Source organism: Littorina saxatilis, linkage group LG6 (assembly GCF_037325665.1).
Source record: "Littorina saxatilis isolate snail1 linkage group LG6, US_GU_Lsax_2.0, whole genome shotgun sequence".
In the NCBI taxonomy this organism is placed as follows: Eukaryota; Metazoa; Mollusca; class Gastropoda; order Littorinimorpha; family Littorinidae; genus Littorina; species Littorina saxatilis.
The window spans coordinates 52,713,246-52,729,435 of record NC_090250.1 but is presented as its reverse complement, the minus strand read 5'-3'; the positions used below and the strand labels follow the sequence as shown (position 1 = coordinate 52,729,435).

Here is a 16,190-nt window from a genome sequence, read left to right as displayed (position 1 = left end):
TGTGTTACTGTAAAAATTGCTTGAGTATGTGAAAGAATTGAAGACATGTGTCAGAACGATTCTTCATTCACCTCTTGAAGAATTTACCATCTCATCTAATAGAAAACTTAAATGTTTCCACTCATTTCAAGGTGAATTGAGACTCATCATCGGTCACGAGCAACTCTATCTCATATACACACACCCCAACGCATACACTACATGCGTGATTTTCAAAAGCTCACATGCGTGACTTTCAAAAGCTCACATGCGTGAAATTCAAACCACCAAATGCGGGAAAATCAAATGCGGGAAGACGAAAACATTTTTCAAATGCGTGAAATTCAAATGCACCCCATTCTTAGCCAGTGCCACCAGTTAGTGTCCTTAATAGTGAGGTTTAGAGGCTTACATTGTTAGCCAGTCTCACCAGTTAATGTCCTTAATAGTGAGGTTTAGAGGCTTACATTGTTAGCCAGTCTCACCAGTTAATGTCCTTAATAGTGAGGTTTAGAGGCCTGAAAGCCGGACGTCAACAATCACAAGTTCCGTTCCCAACATGCTAACATTGCGCACATACGCCTTTCTCAGTTCTGGTAGCGCTTTGTCAACTGATGACACATTTGGTGTAGTGTAGTTGCAATTAAGCTTACCTCAATGTTCTGCGGGTAAAAACACACTAAAGAACCCACACCAAACAGCCGTGTTCTGTTGGTGACTTAGACCATGATTTCCGGGCCGAGGTTCACGGGAAAGTTACCAACCGATTGGGAGCCAGCCACGGTATTGGATTGGTTGAAATAGAGATTTGTTGTGATTTCAACGAATCAGACCCCGCGGTTTGTTCTCTCCCGTTTGGGTGGCACCCACTTTCGGTTCGTGCACCACAGCCCTGGTGACTCACTGCATGGTGTTGACAGTGTAAGACTAGCAAGTTCCTGTTGGTGACTCACTGGTGTTGACAGTGTAAGACTAGCATGTTCCTGTTGGGGAGTCTTACCCAATGGTACCGTGTCATGCATCGCAGTCTCCATGTCTAATTAGGCGCACAGCGAGGGTCTGAATAAACAACAGCGCGGGAATGCACCACCATGGAATTCACTCACCATGGAATTCACTCACCACGGGGGACAAGCAGTTTCGGCCAGCCAGGTCCTGCCTGGGCCAAGATTGTTCAGTCATACTGCCGGAGACTAAGGATTAAATCCTAAAGAATTTATTTTATAATGGCTGCGCTCAGCATGGAACACTTAACATGCATACACAATTCGACTCCATTTGAAGATCGCACGGCCGAGATATGATCGATTAAAAGTTCGATACAGAGAGATCATGGCATCACTCGCCTGCCATTCTGCAGCAGGAAGAGGGGGGATGAGGGGGTTCCTGGATAGAGGGTAAGGGAGGCTGGCTATCAGTAATCTGATCGCCGTGACCGCGCGCTCGCCGGATGCTCTCACCATAACTCTGGTCTGACAGCACAGCCTGTCTTTGATACCATCTTGCTGGAATCTTCACAGTTTGATTATTTGAAGCAGTTTTTCACTTCAGTCTTTGTGATACACCAGAGCTGCATGGACGTTTATTTGTGGTCATCTACAACTTTAAAACAATGAAGGTTAGTTTTGGTTTGACTTTTCCATAAAATACTTTAACTGAAGGTTTCACTGTCTGTACTGCCGCCTGAAAAACTCTCTTTTAGCAAGGATTTGTATGGCTGAACATTCCAGTCAAAATTCCTATTTTCATGTGTTTTAGTTGTTTTCCTCTAGAATCAACTGATTACATAAGTAACATGCAGGACGCACTATATATTATTGTGGTATTTAATGGTGGTGCTGTTATCAATGTTGAACATTACAAATGTGTGTTCATGAAAACTATTTTACTTGCAGCACTTCAAAGGCTACCACAATGGATGATCCATTAAAAACCTGTCCAATATGCAACGAACCATGTGACGTCGAGTTTAATACCCTGGGAAAGAAAGGATGTGCAAGTATGTTCTCTCTCTTGATTTGTTTCAATTCTTATGATAAATTTGAGTTTCTTAGTGTTCCGTATACTATAACGTTTGTTTGTTTGTTTGTTTGTTTTATGTCTTTTTTATTTTGTTTGTTTTTGTTCTTTTGTTGTTTTTTCCCTTTGGTGTTCTTTTACATGTTGTGCTGTATTTGTAGTTTGTTGTATTACTGGGTGTCATCCAGTGAGACTTATCAAAGCAAGTGTGTGGGGTCATAGCCGGTTAACAAATTGCGTGCTTCTGTTGAAATGTCTATAAAAAAGAGTTTGTAGTGAGCAATGTTATTTGTTTGTTGATACAGGAATCAAGGATTCGAGCCAGAGAAGACAGAACAGAACCGTTCAGCCTACAGTTGGTCAAAGGGTGCATATCGAGTGTCGAAGGGATTACACCAACGACAATAATATCGAGAAAGACTTAAGACAGCAAAACAGAGATACCGATAAGACTGAGCTTGGAGAGCGAAGCACACGATCTAAGCAACACAGATTTGACTTTGCAAGTTGCTTCTTTTTCTGTGGGACTCGGGTAAATCTTTCCAAAACACGTGGACCTGATGAGGCATACAGAGTCAGAACATTATCTTTACAAACTGAAATTTTGAAAAAAATGTGACGAAAGAAATGATGAGTGGGCAGATATCGTCAAGGGAAAGCTTGAATTTGCAAGAGACCTGCATGCAGGAGATGCTGTGTACCATATAACTTGTAACTGTAACTTCAGAACGCTTGGTCTGTCAATTCCCAAACGTTATAATGACAAGCCAGGTGCATACGCACTGACAAACGCTCCAAGCCGAAGTGTGGGTAGACCACCGGACACTGAAAAACTTGAAGCTTTTGAGAAAACAGCAGAATATCTCATTAACCACGATGACGAACAGATCACCATCGGAGAGCTTGTGCAGAAAATGCAAGAGTTCAGTGGAGGGGTTGGTTACACCACCAAATGGATGAAGGAAAAGCTCTTGGAGAGATTTGATGAAAAAATCATCATAGCGAACATTCTGGGCAAGTCTAATGTTGTAACATTCCGCACAACAGCTAAATCCATTCTTCATGATTTCTACAGTTCTCCGAAGACTAATGACGACGAAAGTGAAAAACTGAAGCTGGTGAAAGCTGCTGCAGCACTGATAAAGAATGAAATAAAAGCTGCTTCTGCAACGACAAACAAGGAATATCCAACATCAGAGGATATTTCTTCAGGGGCGTACAACCTGGACTTTGTTCCCCAGTCCCTTCAGCTTTTCCTGCGTTTGATTTTCAGCGAAAAAGATGCTGACAATAAAATTGCATCTGTGGGACAAGCAATTGTCCAGGCAGCTCGACCTAGGGTTGTCATCGCCCCACTTCAAATTGGACTTGGAGTCCAAATGCACCACCATTTTGGCTCCCGATATCTGATCGATGTGTTGAATGCGATGGGCTTCTCGTCTTCCTACACAGAGGTGCAGAGATTTGAGGCAAATGCAGCTGTGTCCCAAAGTACAGATATTCCAGGATGTGCCAAGAATGTGATTCTACAATACGTGGCTGACAATGTGGATCACAATTCCTGTACCTTGGATGGATACAATTCTTTCCATGGTATGGGAATGATTGCTACCACAACTCCTGGAACACGACGAACAACGCCTATTCCTAGGTTGGATGTCACCTCCAAAGATTCAAAAGAAAAGGGAACAATTGACATCGTGTATTTCCAGTCAAAGGCAGTTCACTTTGGGAACACTACATACAGGGAACTAGAAAACCTGCGAGCTGTTGACCCATCTATACACCTTGATGTCTTGTGGAAGGTGGTGTGGCCGCTGAAGCCTGCAAGACCTTTATGGTCTGGAACGATGCAGGCTGTCCACAACGACCGTCACCCTGGTAAGTCGAGCGTTTTCTTCTTGCCAATGATCGACATGAACCCTGGTGATCTGACTTGCATTCACCCCACACTGCTGTTCACGGCGAAGGAAGCAAAGAGACATGGCTCGACTCCAGTGCTCACTTTCGACCAGCCCCTATTTTGGAAAGCCCATGAGATCGTCGCCAACAAACCTGATGATGCTGACTTGGCCTCCATTGTTCTAAGGCTTGGAGGTTTTCACATGGAAATGAGCTTTTTGGGCTGCATTGGACGTTTGATGGAGGGCAGCGGTCTGCAGGAGGTGCTGGAACTGACATATGCACCAACAGCTGTCAACTACATGCTTCAAGGCAAGGCAGTGTCCCGAGCAGTTAGAGGCCACTTTCTGGTTGACTCGGCTCTGAACGCACTCCTGACCTCACAAACGTTCAAAATCTCTCTGCCACTCCCAGACCTGGATGTGACACTAAGTGACGTCTCCATTGAGGAAATTGATAGCACAGATGTACCAGAAGATGTGCAAATTGCTGGGACAGTGGATGATATCGCGCCATCAGCAAATGAAGATGCTCCTATCTCATGTGAGGAGCCTGATGGGGACCTTGCCCGTGCAGCCAACATGTGGGACTTGTTGATGAGTGGAGCTATCCCGCTAGGAGAAGTTTGCGTTGATGAGACAATCGCATCGATTCAGCTAAAACTAGAACGCCAAAAGCAAACCCTCAAGTGCCACCCCACAGCTGCACTGTGGATTCAGTACATGGACATGGTTGACATTCTGCGCAAGTTCCTCAAAGCTGAACGCACAGGAAACTGGGACCTGCATCTGTCCACTGTCCATGAAATGATGCCTTTCATGGCAGCAGCAGGGCACAACCTCTACACCAAATCCCTCCACCTGTATCTCCAGGACATGCTGCAGCTGAAAGAAACTCACAAGGATGTCTACCAGAGCTTCCAAGCCGGTCACCATGTACGCAGGACGGATCGATGTTGGGCAGGCCTTTCTACAGACAGATGATTAAGAGAACAACTAGCATTGCTCTTTGGAGAATGTTCAAATATGTATTGGAGACTTTCTTTATTTCTATGACAGTGACCGGTGTGAGATGTTTTTCAAATGTACAAATGTGTATTGGAGCCTTTCTTTATTTCTATGACAGTGACTGATGTTGTGAGATGTTTTTCAAGGGACATAATTATTATCATTCCTGTTGTTTCCTGATTTTTTTCTGATTACGGAATGTGTTCACAGATATTTGTATTCAGTGAATGCATTCATTGAGTGTTTTATGACTGCTTTGATGCTCAATTCTGCAGTCTGCAGTCGACCAATGCATGACTAACGCTGTGAATACATTATTGGTCAATAATGTTTATGAATGTTGTGCAATGTTTGTGTAATGATGTTGGAGTTATGTGCTTTGAATTTAAAATGTTGTCGATTATTTGATTATGTGATGCTTTATCTAATCAATTGCCTTGTTTACGTTTGTTGTTTCATTGCTTGTGTTTGAATGGTTTGCTTTTGTATACCCTGCTCCCTTGTCACGCGGTAGACTATCCAGCGACTTCCTGACATCATTCATCTTACTTTTCTTAGTTTACACTGCAAACTTTGTGGCCTTTTTACATGTTGCTTGAGTGCGCTTACATTCTCCTGTACAGGAATACTTATGTTTTTGTAGAACAAAACCTTCACAAAGATGATGTTTGGTTTAAAATGAGTACAGTATTCTACTTTTAGTTGAAAACAATAAATATGACCTTGTGTACCAGTTACTTTGGAATTTCCCCTGTGTGTGTGTGTGTGTGTGTGTGTGTGTGTGTGTGTGTGTGTGTGTGTGTGTGTGTGTGTGTGTGTGTGTGTGTGTGTGTGTGTGTGTGTGTTTAGTGCGTGTATAAAAAAAATATTCGTTATGCTGCTGAAAATGATTACACAGCCTTCACTTCACGCATAAACAACAAATTTGACCTTATGACCCAATGACCTTGACCTTTTGATTTTTAATATCTTAGACATTTTTTTATATTGTAATCATAAACTGTGACTTGCATGTTATATTTGATGTTCGTGGTGTCAAAACAGTTCAGACAATGTAAAAAACGTAGAATCGCTTTGTGACAAAATACACACTGACAAACACACTTGATAACTTTTTTAAAAATAATTATATTTTTCTCGATTTTTGACCAGACATACTACAAACATAGCAGAACATGAATCTGAAAACAGAAATTCTTTAGCAATAAATCCTTGGTTATGGTGCCATTTTCCGTAGACTGACTAGGCAAAGATTGCAGCGTGTACTCTGGAAGACACAACCCCCCACCCCACCCCCACCCCCACCCCTTCTAGGACCTCCACAAATCTGTGAACATTTTTGACAGAGTTATCTTAACATATGAAGGTAGATTTACAGGGTAATGGGTATAACATCGGATTGATCACAGGGGGTGGGAAGGGGTGGTCTGAAATCAGAATGGGGGGGGGGGGTTGGTCTGAATCAGAATGGGGGTGGGGGGTGTATAAGATGGGGCATGGTGTGTCTTTGCGTTGTGCAGGGTAAGGAATGGCGGCCTGTTGATCCAGGCTGGGCGAGGGCCCGTCACTTGAAAGGTCGGGTTTTGTGGCCAGCCTCGGCCTGTGTACATGTCAGCTCTCCCCGGAATCTGGGAGCCCCTCTCGAAGAATGCCCACAGGTTTAACTGTCGCCTGCATTTCACCTTCTTTTCTGTCTATGTCAGACCACCACCCCACCATCCCTCGATCGTCTGCAATTCACTTTCTTTTCTCAGTTTCTGTCTCTGTCAAAACACCACCCAAGCCTCAAACCCAAAGCCCTCGATCGCCTGCCCCCCCACCCCACAATAATTGTGTCACCGTGGTAACCGTTGGGTGCAGTTTTCCGTTCGCATGACTGATTTGAATAAGAATGAAGGGCTTTTCTCAAGACTTCGGCGGGTAGCTGTTTCGGAGTATATGTATGGAAGAGAAGTAACTCATTGTGACTTAGAATGAAACAAGATGACAATCTGTGTTGCCGTGGTAACCGTTGGAAGCAGTTTTTGTGCATACCTGTTTTGACCAAACGGGACGGCTTTTATCCCCCAAACAATAAGGTTCTCAGTCTGTCACAAGCTGCACGGCCTTCGTTCGGTCCAGCCTTATTCCGACACTACAGCTGTCAAATACAACAATTCAAACCCGTAAAGTACAGGACATTTGTCAGTTTACCACGTTCTTTTTCACACGTTCATGCCCCATAAAGTCCGCAGGCAGGCCTGTCTTCCGTTCCGCTTAGCACGGACATTTCATCTGGACAGTTCTTCTTCTGCGTTCTTTGCTCGATTGTTGTTTTTTTTACGTGTGTGACCGTTTTTATATGCCGTCATTTAGGCAGCCATTATGAGTTATTTCTAATATGCTGACTGTTAGCATATGCATAACAGACATGCCGAAAAAAAGATATCAAGCATGAGCCTTCAGAATGGTGATATCGTTTGTGATTTGGTGTTTTGTGTGTGTCTATGACTGAATTATTCGTATTGATATCCATGGTTAAGTGCTCCTGCTGCCTACTGACCATAGCAGCAAACATGCCTTGCCCAAACCGACACACTGCCAGGCTCAGAAACCGCCAGTGTTGACTATTGCTCTCCATTTTCCATGTGTTCTGTGGGGAATCGCCGAAAACTTTGCCGTCACTTTAACATTTTCAGTATTTGCTTTTCACTTTCAAGCACACCGTACTATATCGACCACGATGTTGTTCTTCCAATGACAGAGATGGCTGGAACCAGCAGGCTTTCCCGCTTTCACTCTTCACATCTTCATCAGTGTTTGTTTTCAGTACATGTCTTGTCTGTACTCTCTTCTTTCTGAGAGTTTAGGTGGTGGCAGGAACCAGTAGAAAGTTCACCATTTGCTATTCGCATTTTCACATTGTTTCAATCTTCTCTCTCTCTGTGTTACAGAGGTGGGTGGGACGCGAGCCGTGGAGTAAGATCCCAGGCCTACGTGACGCAGCAGAGGACCCACGAGGTCCAACAGCCTCCCAGACGACAGAGATCCGGGTCCTCCTCCCAGGGTCGTCACGCGGCGCATGCGCACGATGACAGCGCCCTCTACGCTCACTCCAAGGCCAGCCAGCAGACCGCGATGAAGCCTTCCAGACCTCGGCGGGGAGACTCCTTCACGTGAGTCTCGTTCAAGTCTCGTTCTTGTCTCGTTCTTGTCTCGTTCTTGTCTCGTTCTTGTCTCGTTCTTGTCTCGTTCAAGTCTTACCTTGAAACCTTGACAACCTTGTGATACCATAAAGGCCGACATTGGCGCGCGGCAGATGTAGCTCTACATTCTCGTGCTGGCAACGCTAAGTTTAGCTCTTGTGGCCTTTCACTATAACAAGGCTTGGTCTCCTGTAGACTACCGTGTGGGCACCTGGTCAATCACGGTCGACCCTTACTTGCTTTGTGTGGAATAAGACCATCCTTTTACTTGAACATGGCCAACAATCTACACACCCGCTGCATGCTTTATATGCACTGTGACAGTGGGGTTTTGTGTTCGTGATGTACAGAGTTTTTTTTGTGTTCGTGGTGTACAGAGTTGTTTTGTGTTCGTGGTGAATTAACGCTATAAGTGACACTGGTGTCAGTCTGCTAACCTTATTCGGAAAAAAACACATGATGAAAGGACACCAGCCGGGCAGTAGATTGTTAGTACATGTCCAATTTGGAGATTGCTGTTTTCTCGGGTAACGGATGGACATATCTGTAGTGCTTAAGAAGGGGAGGATAGTTTCCTTTTGTAGCTTCTGTGAATATGGTAAAAGTTTAATTGCCCCCCGGACCCCGAACCCCAAACTATTGTCCCCCCCCCCCCCTCCTCCAACAATTGCCCGGGAGAGGGGGGAGGGGAGTCATTAAGCTTAGAACCGTGCAGAACCGTGCATGTCTCCCCCCACCCCCACTTCCCTCCTTTGGTCCATCCCTCCACAGAACAACAATATCTGCCTGCAGCATTGGGACACAGATACTCGTTATTTCACCTGGCTGACTGGGCGTTATTTCACCTGGTTGACTGGGCGTTATTTCACCTGGCTGACTGGGCGTTATTTCACCTGGCTGACTGGGCGTTATTTCACCTGGTTGACTGGGCGTTATTTCACCTGGCTTACTGGGCGTTATTTCACCTGGCTGACTGGGCGTTATTTCACCTGGTTGACTGGGCGTTATTTCACCTGGTTGACTGGGCGTTATTTCACCTGGTTGACTGGGCGTTATTTCACCTGGTTGACTGGGCGTTATTTCACCTGGTTGACTGGGCGTTATTTCACCTGGTTGACTGGGCGTTATTTCACCTGGTTGACTGGGCGTTATTTCACCTGGTTGACTGGGCGTTATTTCACCTGGTTGACTGGGCGTTATTTCACCTGGTTGACTGGGCGTTATTTCACCTGGTTGACTGGGCGTTATTTCACCTGGTTGACTGGGCGTTATTTCACCTGGTTGACTGGGCGTTATTTCACCTGGCTGACTGGGCGTTTTTCACCTGGCTGACTGGGCGTTATTTCACCTGGCTGACTGGGCGTTATTTCACCTGGCTGACTGGGCGTTATTTCACCTGGCTGACTGGGCGTTATTTCACCTGGCTGACTGGGCGTTATTTCACCTGGCTGACTGGGCGTTATTTCACCTGGCTGACTGGGCGTTATTCACCTGGTTGAAGTCTTCGCCCTCGCTTCAATAAATGATGATGCACTGGTCTTCAGACTTGACTTATAAGTGAAGAGTATTGCCCATTAGATTGCCTCGGCGTTATCTCGCTTTCAAGATATCTTTCCTCGTTAGCAGCATTCAGCCATGTTTTTGTAGCACCAGTTTCAGTGCTCTCGTTAACTTGACATCGAAGGGGAGTGGCGGGGGGGGGGGGGGGGGGGATTAATAGGAGCAACAGATACTGACTAGTTATTGCATGATATCTCCAACGTTTTGGTGAGGCTTCTTTGTCTGTCTTCCTTTCTGTCTGTCTTTCTGTCTGTCACTACGTCGTATCTTTCTGTCTGTCGCTACGTATCTTTCCAATGATCTTTCTGTCTGTCGCTACGTATCTTTCCAATGATCTTTCTGTCTGTCACTACGTATCTTTCTGTCTGTCGCTACGTATCTTTCCAATGATCTTTCTGTCTGTCACTACGTATCTTTCTGTCTGTCGCTACGTATCTTTCCAATGATCTTTCTGTCTGTCGCTCTGCCTGCTTCTCCGTATGTCTGCCTGGCGTATCTTTCTGTCTCTTTGTCCTTTTGTCTGTCTGTCTGTCTGTCTTACTGCGTATCTTTCTGTCTGTCTTGTCTGTCTGTGAGCTTGTTGCGATTTGATAATCAGCTGTTGAGCGCAGTGAAATGTTGACACCGTGTTGCCAGTCTGTCGCTGCACCGAGCACGCCTAAAGCTAGGTCATGTGTCTGAGTGAGAAACAAAGGAACGACTGATAGCAGGACGTCCTCGCTGATCGCTTGTTTGGCTTTCTGAGCGAGCAAGGGATACTTTTCTACGTCGCACACTGCGTGGCACAATCTGTCACTCGTTGTTTTCCCACGGAGAGAGGGAGAGTGGGTGAGTGACCGGTGGCTAGCAGTTGAATGGATTGTCCTGTGTTTTGTGGAACTGACTTCTTGTGACCCATGAACTCTTTTGTCCATATTGCTCTTCGGACTGTAACTGGGTCTATTTTTCAATCAACACTGCGACAGTGCTGTTATCTCAGTCGTAGAATCAAGACAGACATGGCAGTTGTGATTTGTGTGGACCGTCTGTATTAGGTGTAAAAACAATGATAGCTCCCATCTTCCGGTCAGTACTAGTGACGTGTGTGATGCGAATTGGACGTTGCCAGGGCCTGCGTCCATTGCCGCGCGCGCTATAAATGGTAAGTTGAATCAAGAGTCTTGACAGCGATACTTTCCAATGAGGTGAGCAGTACCATACAGCCCATGGCGGCATTGAGCGTCTTCCATAACTCAAGAACAGGGCAGTGAGATTCGCTGACTTGGGCTGTCTCCTGTCGTTGTGACTGCCTTTCTCCCTGTGTTCTCTGTGTAAACTGTGTGGTTGACCAATGTCCACAATTGAATCAAGAGAGAAAGGCTTGCTGACCCAAGGTTCCGACAGACCCGTACAATGCAACCCGCCTCTTAAGACCTCCAAGAATCTGAGAAAATCAGGTCTTATAAAGGAGCGAGTCTTAAAATGGAGCTACAGTTACAAGGGGTATGAACACAAAATCTGGAGAGAAATAATCAAGGTCTTAAAACGGGGGGAAGACTAAAATCGGGGGTGGGGGGGGGGGGGGGAGGTCCGAAGAGTGGGGTTCCTCTGTACTCGTGTCCTGTGATCGGTCAGTACGTGTTGTGATGAAATCCAAAGACGGATCTTTGATTGGAATCGCTCAGGATTTGATTTGGCGTCATCAAAATATCCTGACTGATTGGTATTATCAGGGAAAGTTGCGTCATCAGAGGAATTCGTACCAAGATTGTTGAGGTGTTGTAGTGTTGTGGTCAGTGTCTGTACGGCTGATAACAGTGTCCGGCTCCGTCTGGACATGACTGGCCGGAGCTGCCCAGGTAGGTAGGAGTGGGCGTGGCAACTGATCTGTCACATGTTGATTTTAATTTTTAAAAATCTGGTTCATTTCGCTTCTTACCAGTGTGAGCATTTCATCGATTTCAGTTTATTGTACAACTTTTGCCTGTTTTTGTGTGTGTTGAAAAAGTTTGGTGCTCTTGTTGTTATAATGTGAGAAATAACTAGCAGGAAATACACAATCATTTGTTCCTGTTGTTTTACGTTTCGTCCTAACGACAAATAAAATGTATTGAAAGAAAAACGGAGCCAGAAACACACATTATGAACAGCCTTTTATTAGGATCACCTCATCTCCTATACTGTAAACTTCAATTACCTAGATGCACTCACAATGGCAGGTAAAGGTAAAGTGTTTTCTGTGCTTCACACGGCACAGTCAGAGTCGTCTGCTGGGTGCGAGAAAGGCAGGTACGTATTGTTCACTAACACAGGTGGTAAATCCTACTGGGACCGTGTTTATTATTCCTGTGTGCTACTTTCTGAATGCCGCTGACAAGCCAGAGATCAACACGTTCTAAAAGTAACCACTATGTCTGTTTTTTTCTCTCACTGAGTTCTAAAAGTAACCGCAAAGTTAATTCCCCTGACAGAGTTTACCTGTTACAGTTGTTTTTTCCCCGTCTGTCTTCAAAATCTCATTTCGTTGGGCATTAACTTTAGCGCTGCAAAGAGCGTTCGTCGTTGTGTTTTATGTCCCATGTTCAGCTAGTCAATGTGTTTGTTAGGTCGCAGTAAACGCTGAACATTTTACAAATGTGGGTTTTGTTATTTTTGGTGAATTTCTCATCATTGTGACTATGAGTAGTCGCCACCTACAAAAGATCCCTGTTTGCGCACGTTAAGTGATTGCGTGTGGCGACGTCATCCACCCCTGGTGTTGCTATTTGCTGTCCTTCCAATAGACACCCTTTCTGTTCTATGGTCGCCTGGTCTGAACGAATGTGTCACAATGTGTGGGGCGCTCTAAAGAGTTCCTGTCAGTTCCCCCTTGTGTGTGTTGTATTAGATCGCTGGCCGTCTTGCTGTGTGGGTCAGTGCTTTGTGTGGTCTCTGGCAAACCCAACCACAAGCCAACTAATACTCCATTTCTGTTTGTTGTTCTTGTCTCAACGAAAGCGGCCTTTTGGAGCCAGGGATCATTTTGTCGTTATTGCTGTGTCCTGAATGTCCTTCCTGGTTGTCATTTCCGACACATCTGCTGTCAGGGTCCTGTTGTTTTGTCGCTGACCGTTTGTTGGTTTGTTGGTTTTGGTCAGCTTTCTGAGTGGTCAGCTTTCTGAGTGGTCAGCTTTTAGAGTGGCCAGTGGTGGTCACTCTTGTGTCCCATAACACTTGACCCTCTACGGGCCGGAAAGAGAGAGAGAAGCCTGTCTGTTGGCCGGTCCCCCCAGCCAAGAAACTGTGTTAACTGCCTTCACAAAACAAGGACACTTAGATAGGCTGGTTTTCTCGCCCGTGAACGTTGGCGTAAAGGAGTAGTGGCCTTTGGTCGCCCTTTCTTTGTTTTTAATTTTTATTTTTTTAAATTTATTTTACCATCAATGAAAATAACCTCTACAGGGTTCTGTTTTAGTTTTGTTTCAATTCAGTGCATGTTGTCTTGGTTGTTGGAAATCAGAAACAATAATGTAAAACAATCGATTAATGATATTTCCAAAAGCTCAAAACAATCAATCAATCAATCAATCAATATGAGGCTTATATCGCGCGTATTCCGTGGGTACAGTTCTAAGCGCAGGAATTTTTTTTTAATTTTTTTTTATGCAATTTATATCGCGCACATATTCAAGGCGCAGGGATTTATTTATGCCGTGTGAGATGGAATTTTTTTTTTTTTACACAATACATCACGCATTCAAATCGGCCAGCAGATCGCAGCCATTTCGGCGCATATCCTACTTTTCACGGCCTATTATTCCAAGTCACACGGGTATTTTGATGGACATTTTTATCTATGCCTATACAATTTTGCCAGGAAAGACCCTTTTGTCAATCGTGGGATCTTTAACGTGCACACCCCATCGTAGTGTACACGAAGGGACCTCGGTTTTTCGTCTCATCCGAAAGAGGGATTTATCGAAGAGGGAGGGTGGGAGGGGGTGGATGAAGGAACGAGGTGGGGAGGAGAGCGAGACATGAATGAAAAGCAAAGAGGCTCGAACCTGACAATGGAAACAACATAATACATGTACCCCAAGGTCACATCCACGCACGGACACCAAAACTGACCCCATAATTCACCCCTTCCTGTCGTCGTGTCAGTAAGTACACGTAGTATGTAACTCGCAAGTAATAAAGTGACGGCTAGAGGTGGCCAGTCCTTGTTTTACGTACAGCTACCATAGCACTGTACACGTGACCTTTTTGTTACCTGGGGGGCTGTCGCAGCAGGTGGTCAGTGTTCTCTCTCTCGCTCGTGTTTGTGTGTGGGAATCTCCCCCCTCCCACCCTACTCCGCCCTCGTCAACCGAAACATGGCGGCTTGGATATTATATATACATTTGTATTATAAGCGTATACATTGCACGTGGAATTAGAAAGGTGAAGACGGCATCAGATTGGCCACAAGACTTTTGTTGGTACACTCTTTATTGTCGTGACGATGGAGCGACGCAAGAAGATGACCTGAAGGAGTCTACAATGCAACAGTAGCCCAGGCTTTCCAGTTTGCTCGGAGCGCAAAGACATAATGCTGACCGTCTTTACAACACAGGCAATGTCAAGTCCATGGCTTTTGTCTGCAGAGAGTCTGTCGTCGGAGTCACGTGTACGTTTTGCCTCGTTGCTCACGACCAGGTCAAGCAATTAACCCGGGGACCGTCCTGCCGTTACATGATACGCTGCCTAAGTTCGTGACATTCCCCTGACCAGCCTCCTCCCTCCCATCCCCGAGAGCTGCGGGTCAGTAAATTAACAATGACACGGTCACACCCTCGCAAGACATTCCTGCAGTTAATTGACCCCTTCTCTCTTTCGCTGACCGCTCTCGCACCTGTAGGTGTTTACGTGCTGACCGTTCCGTTCAGTTGTCAGTGAGACCCCAACCGTAATTCTCCTTTGCGTCTCGTCAAGTTGGAAGTGTCGCAATACACCGTGCCACAGCTATGCCTGTTAAACTCGCCTTATGTACAGACTGAAGACGGATGGACAGACAGACAGACAGACAGACGCATGCACCCGCACACACGCACGCACACACACAGACACACACACGCACTGAGACACACACACACACGGACACGCGGACGCTCGCACGCACACCCGCATGCATGCAGTTTCTTTTCGTAAAGACATTTTACTTGTTACTCGGTCGTTTGGATGATGGATACACTTGCGAATTGCCCCCCCTTCCCCCCGACCTCCACCACGAGAGGTCAGTTAGGCTGACCCTGACCAATTCATTCTGACCTAACTAGAACCTGGCTGTTATACGATATACCGCCGCCCCCCCCCCCCCCCTTTTCCGGTCAATCCAAGAACTGACATGACAAAGTTGTATAATGAGTTGTGACGCTGTCACTCATACACAGAGTGTGACAGGTGAAGTCTCCTCCCCATGCCCCCCCCCCTCCACCCCAAACAGCTGATCATCGCCAGTTGGCGGTTGGGGACACTACTACACTAAGTGTCTTCTAAGACCAAAACTCACCCATCCTCTTTGTCTGTCTGTCTGTGTCTCTCTCTCTCTCTCTCTGTCTGTGTGTGTGTCCCTCTCTCTCTTTTCTCGCTTTCTTTCTCTCTCACCCCCTCAGCCCCCAACTCTCTCTGACCTGGCTGAAAAAGACCCTTTAAGTGTTGTTGTACGCATGGAAGAGGGCTGATCGAGTGTAAGTAAAACCGTGAAGGTTGAGTGAAGCGCAACAGATGACAAGCCAATCGTCAGCTTAGGGGGTCTTTCTTTCTGTAATACCCCCCCCCCCCCACCTCCCCCTAGTGTATGTTTTTCTCCAAGCTCTCTCGCCTTGGCCTGTACTAATTTAGCGTCTAGGGTGACACCTTGCCTTTGTTCTACCTAACTTTTGTTTTAGATACCCCTTTCCCTTTCAGCTTCCCCTCCCTTCACACTCTCGCACGCACACACATACACACACACACACACACACAACCACACACACACACGCATACACACACACACACACACACACAAACGCACACACACACACACACACACATACGCACACACACACACAAACGCACACACGCGTAAACCTACACACGCACGCACACACACACACACACACGCACGCACGCACCAGCCACCTCCCCCCTCCTCTCGTCCTATCCGCTCCGCAACAAAATGAAAATTGTTTATCTATGTAAATGATGCTTACCTGGTCGCTTGCATACCTGAATTAATGGGATTCCTTGGCTATACCTGGCGATACCTGGCTATACCTGGCCCTCTGTTTGTCCCCTTACGGTCCATTACCTGAGGGGCAGGTGTGGAGGGGAAGGTGTGCAGTGAAAACAGATGCTGGGATTCCTCACGCTACTTTCTCTCTCCGTCGCTGCTCCTTTGACACCTGTTTGCAGTAGGTACGTGTGAAATGTTACTCCCTTTTTCAGAGAGAACGAACAAAAACTATCGTTGTTGGGATTTTAAAGTGACATTGCTTTTGGTGTGAGCGATCATGTTGACCACCATCGCTCATGTGTCTTAGTATTGACACGAGGTCAG

At 45.9% G+C, this 16,190-nt stretch overlaps 2 protein-coding genes across 5 annotated transcripts in view; both read left to right on the top strand.

The window, feature by feature from the left end:
• LOC138969521 (protein Shroom3-like) overlaps window positions 1–16,190 on the top strand; it is a 276,416-nt gene that overhangs the window by 141,749 nt on the left and 118,477 nt on the right. For all 4 annotated transcript variants that reach the window (XM_070342338.1, XM_070342339.1, XM_070342340.1 and 1 more), the window contains one exon: window positions 7,841–8,062. In XM_070342338.1, coding sequence (XP_070198439.1) covers window positions 7,841–8,062 — 222 coding nt within the window. The remainder of the gene's footprint in view (window positions 1–7,840; window positions 8,063–16,190) is intronic.
• On the top strand, window positions 1,872–5,635 carry LOC138969522 (uncharacterized). Its single transcript, XM_070342345.1, has 2 exons — window positions 1,872–1,978; window positions 2,304–5,635. Exon 2 carries the CDS (start codon window positions 2,913–2,915, stop codon window positions 4,881–4,883), a length of 1,971 nt encoding a protein of 656 aa, XP_070198446.1. The 5' UTR covers window positions 1,872–1,978; window positions 2,304–2,912; the 3' UTR covers window positions 4,884–5,635.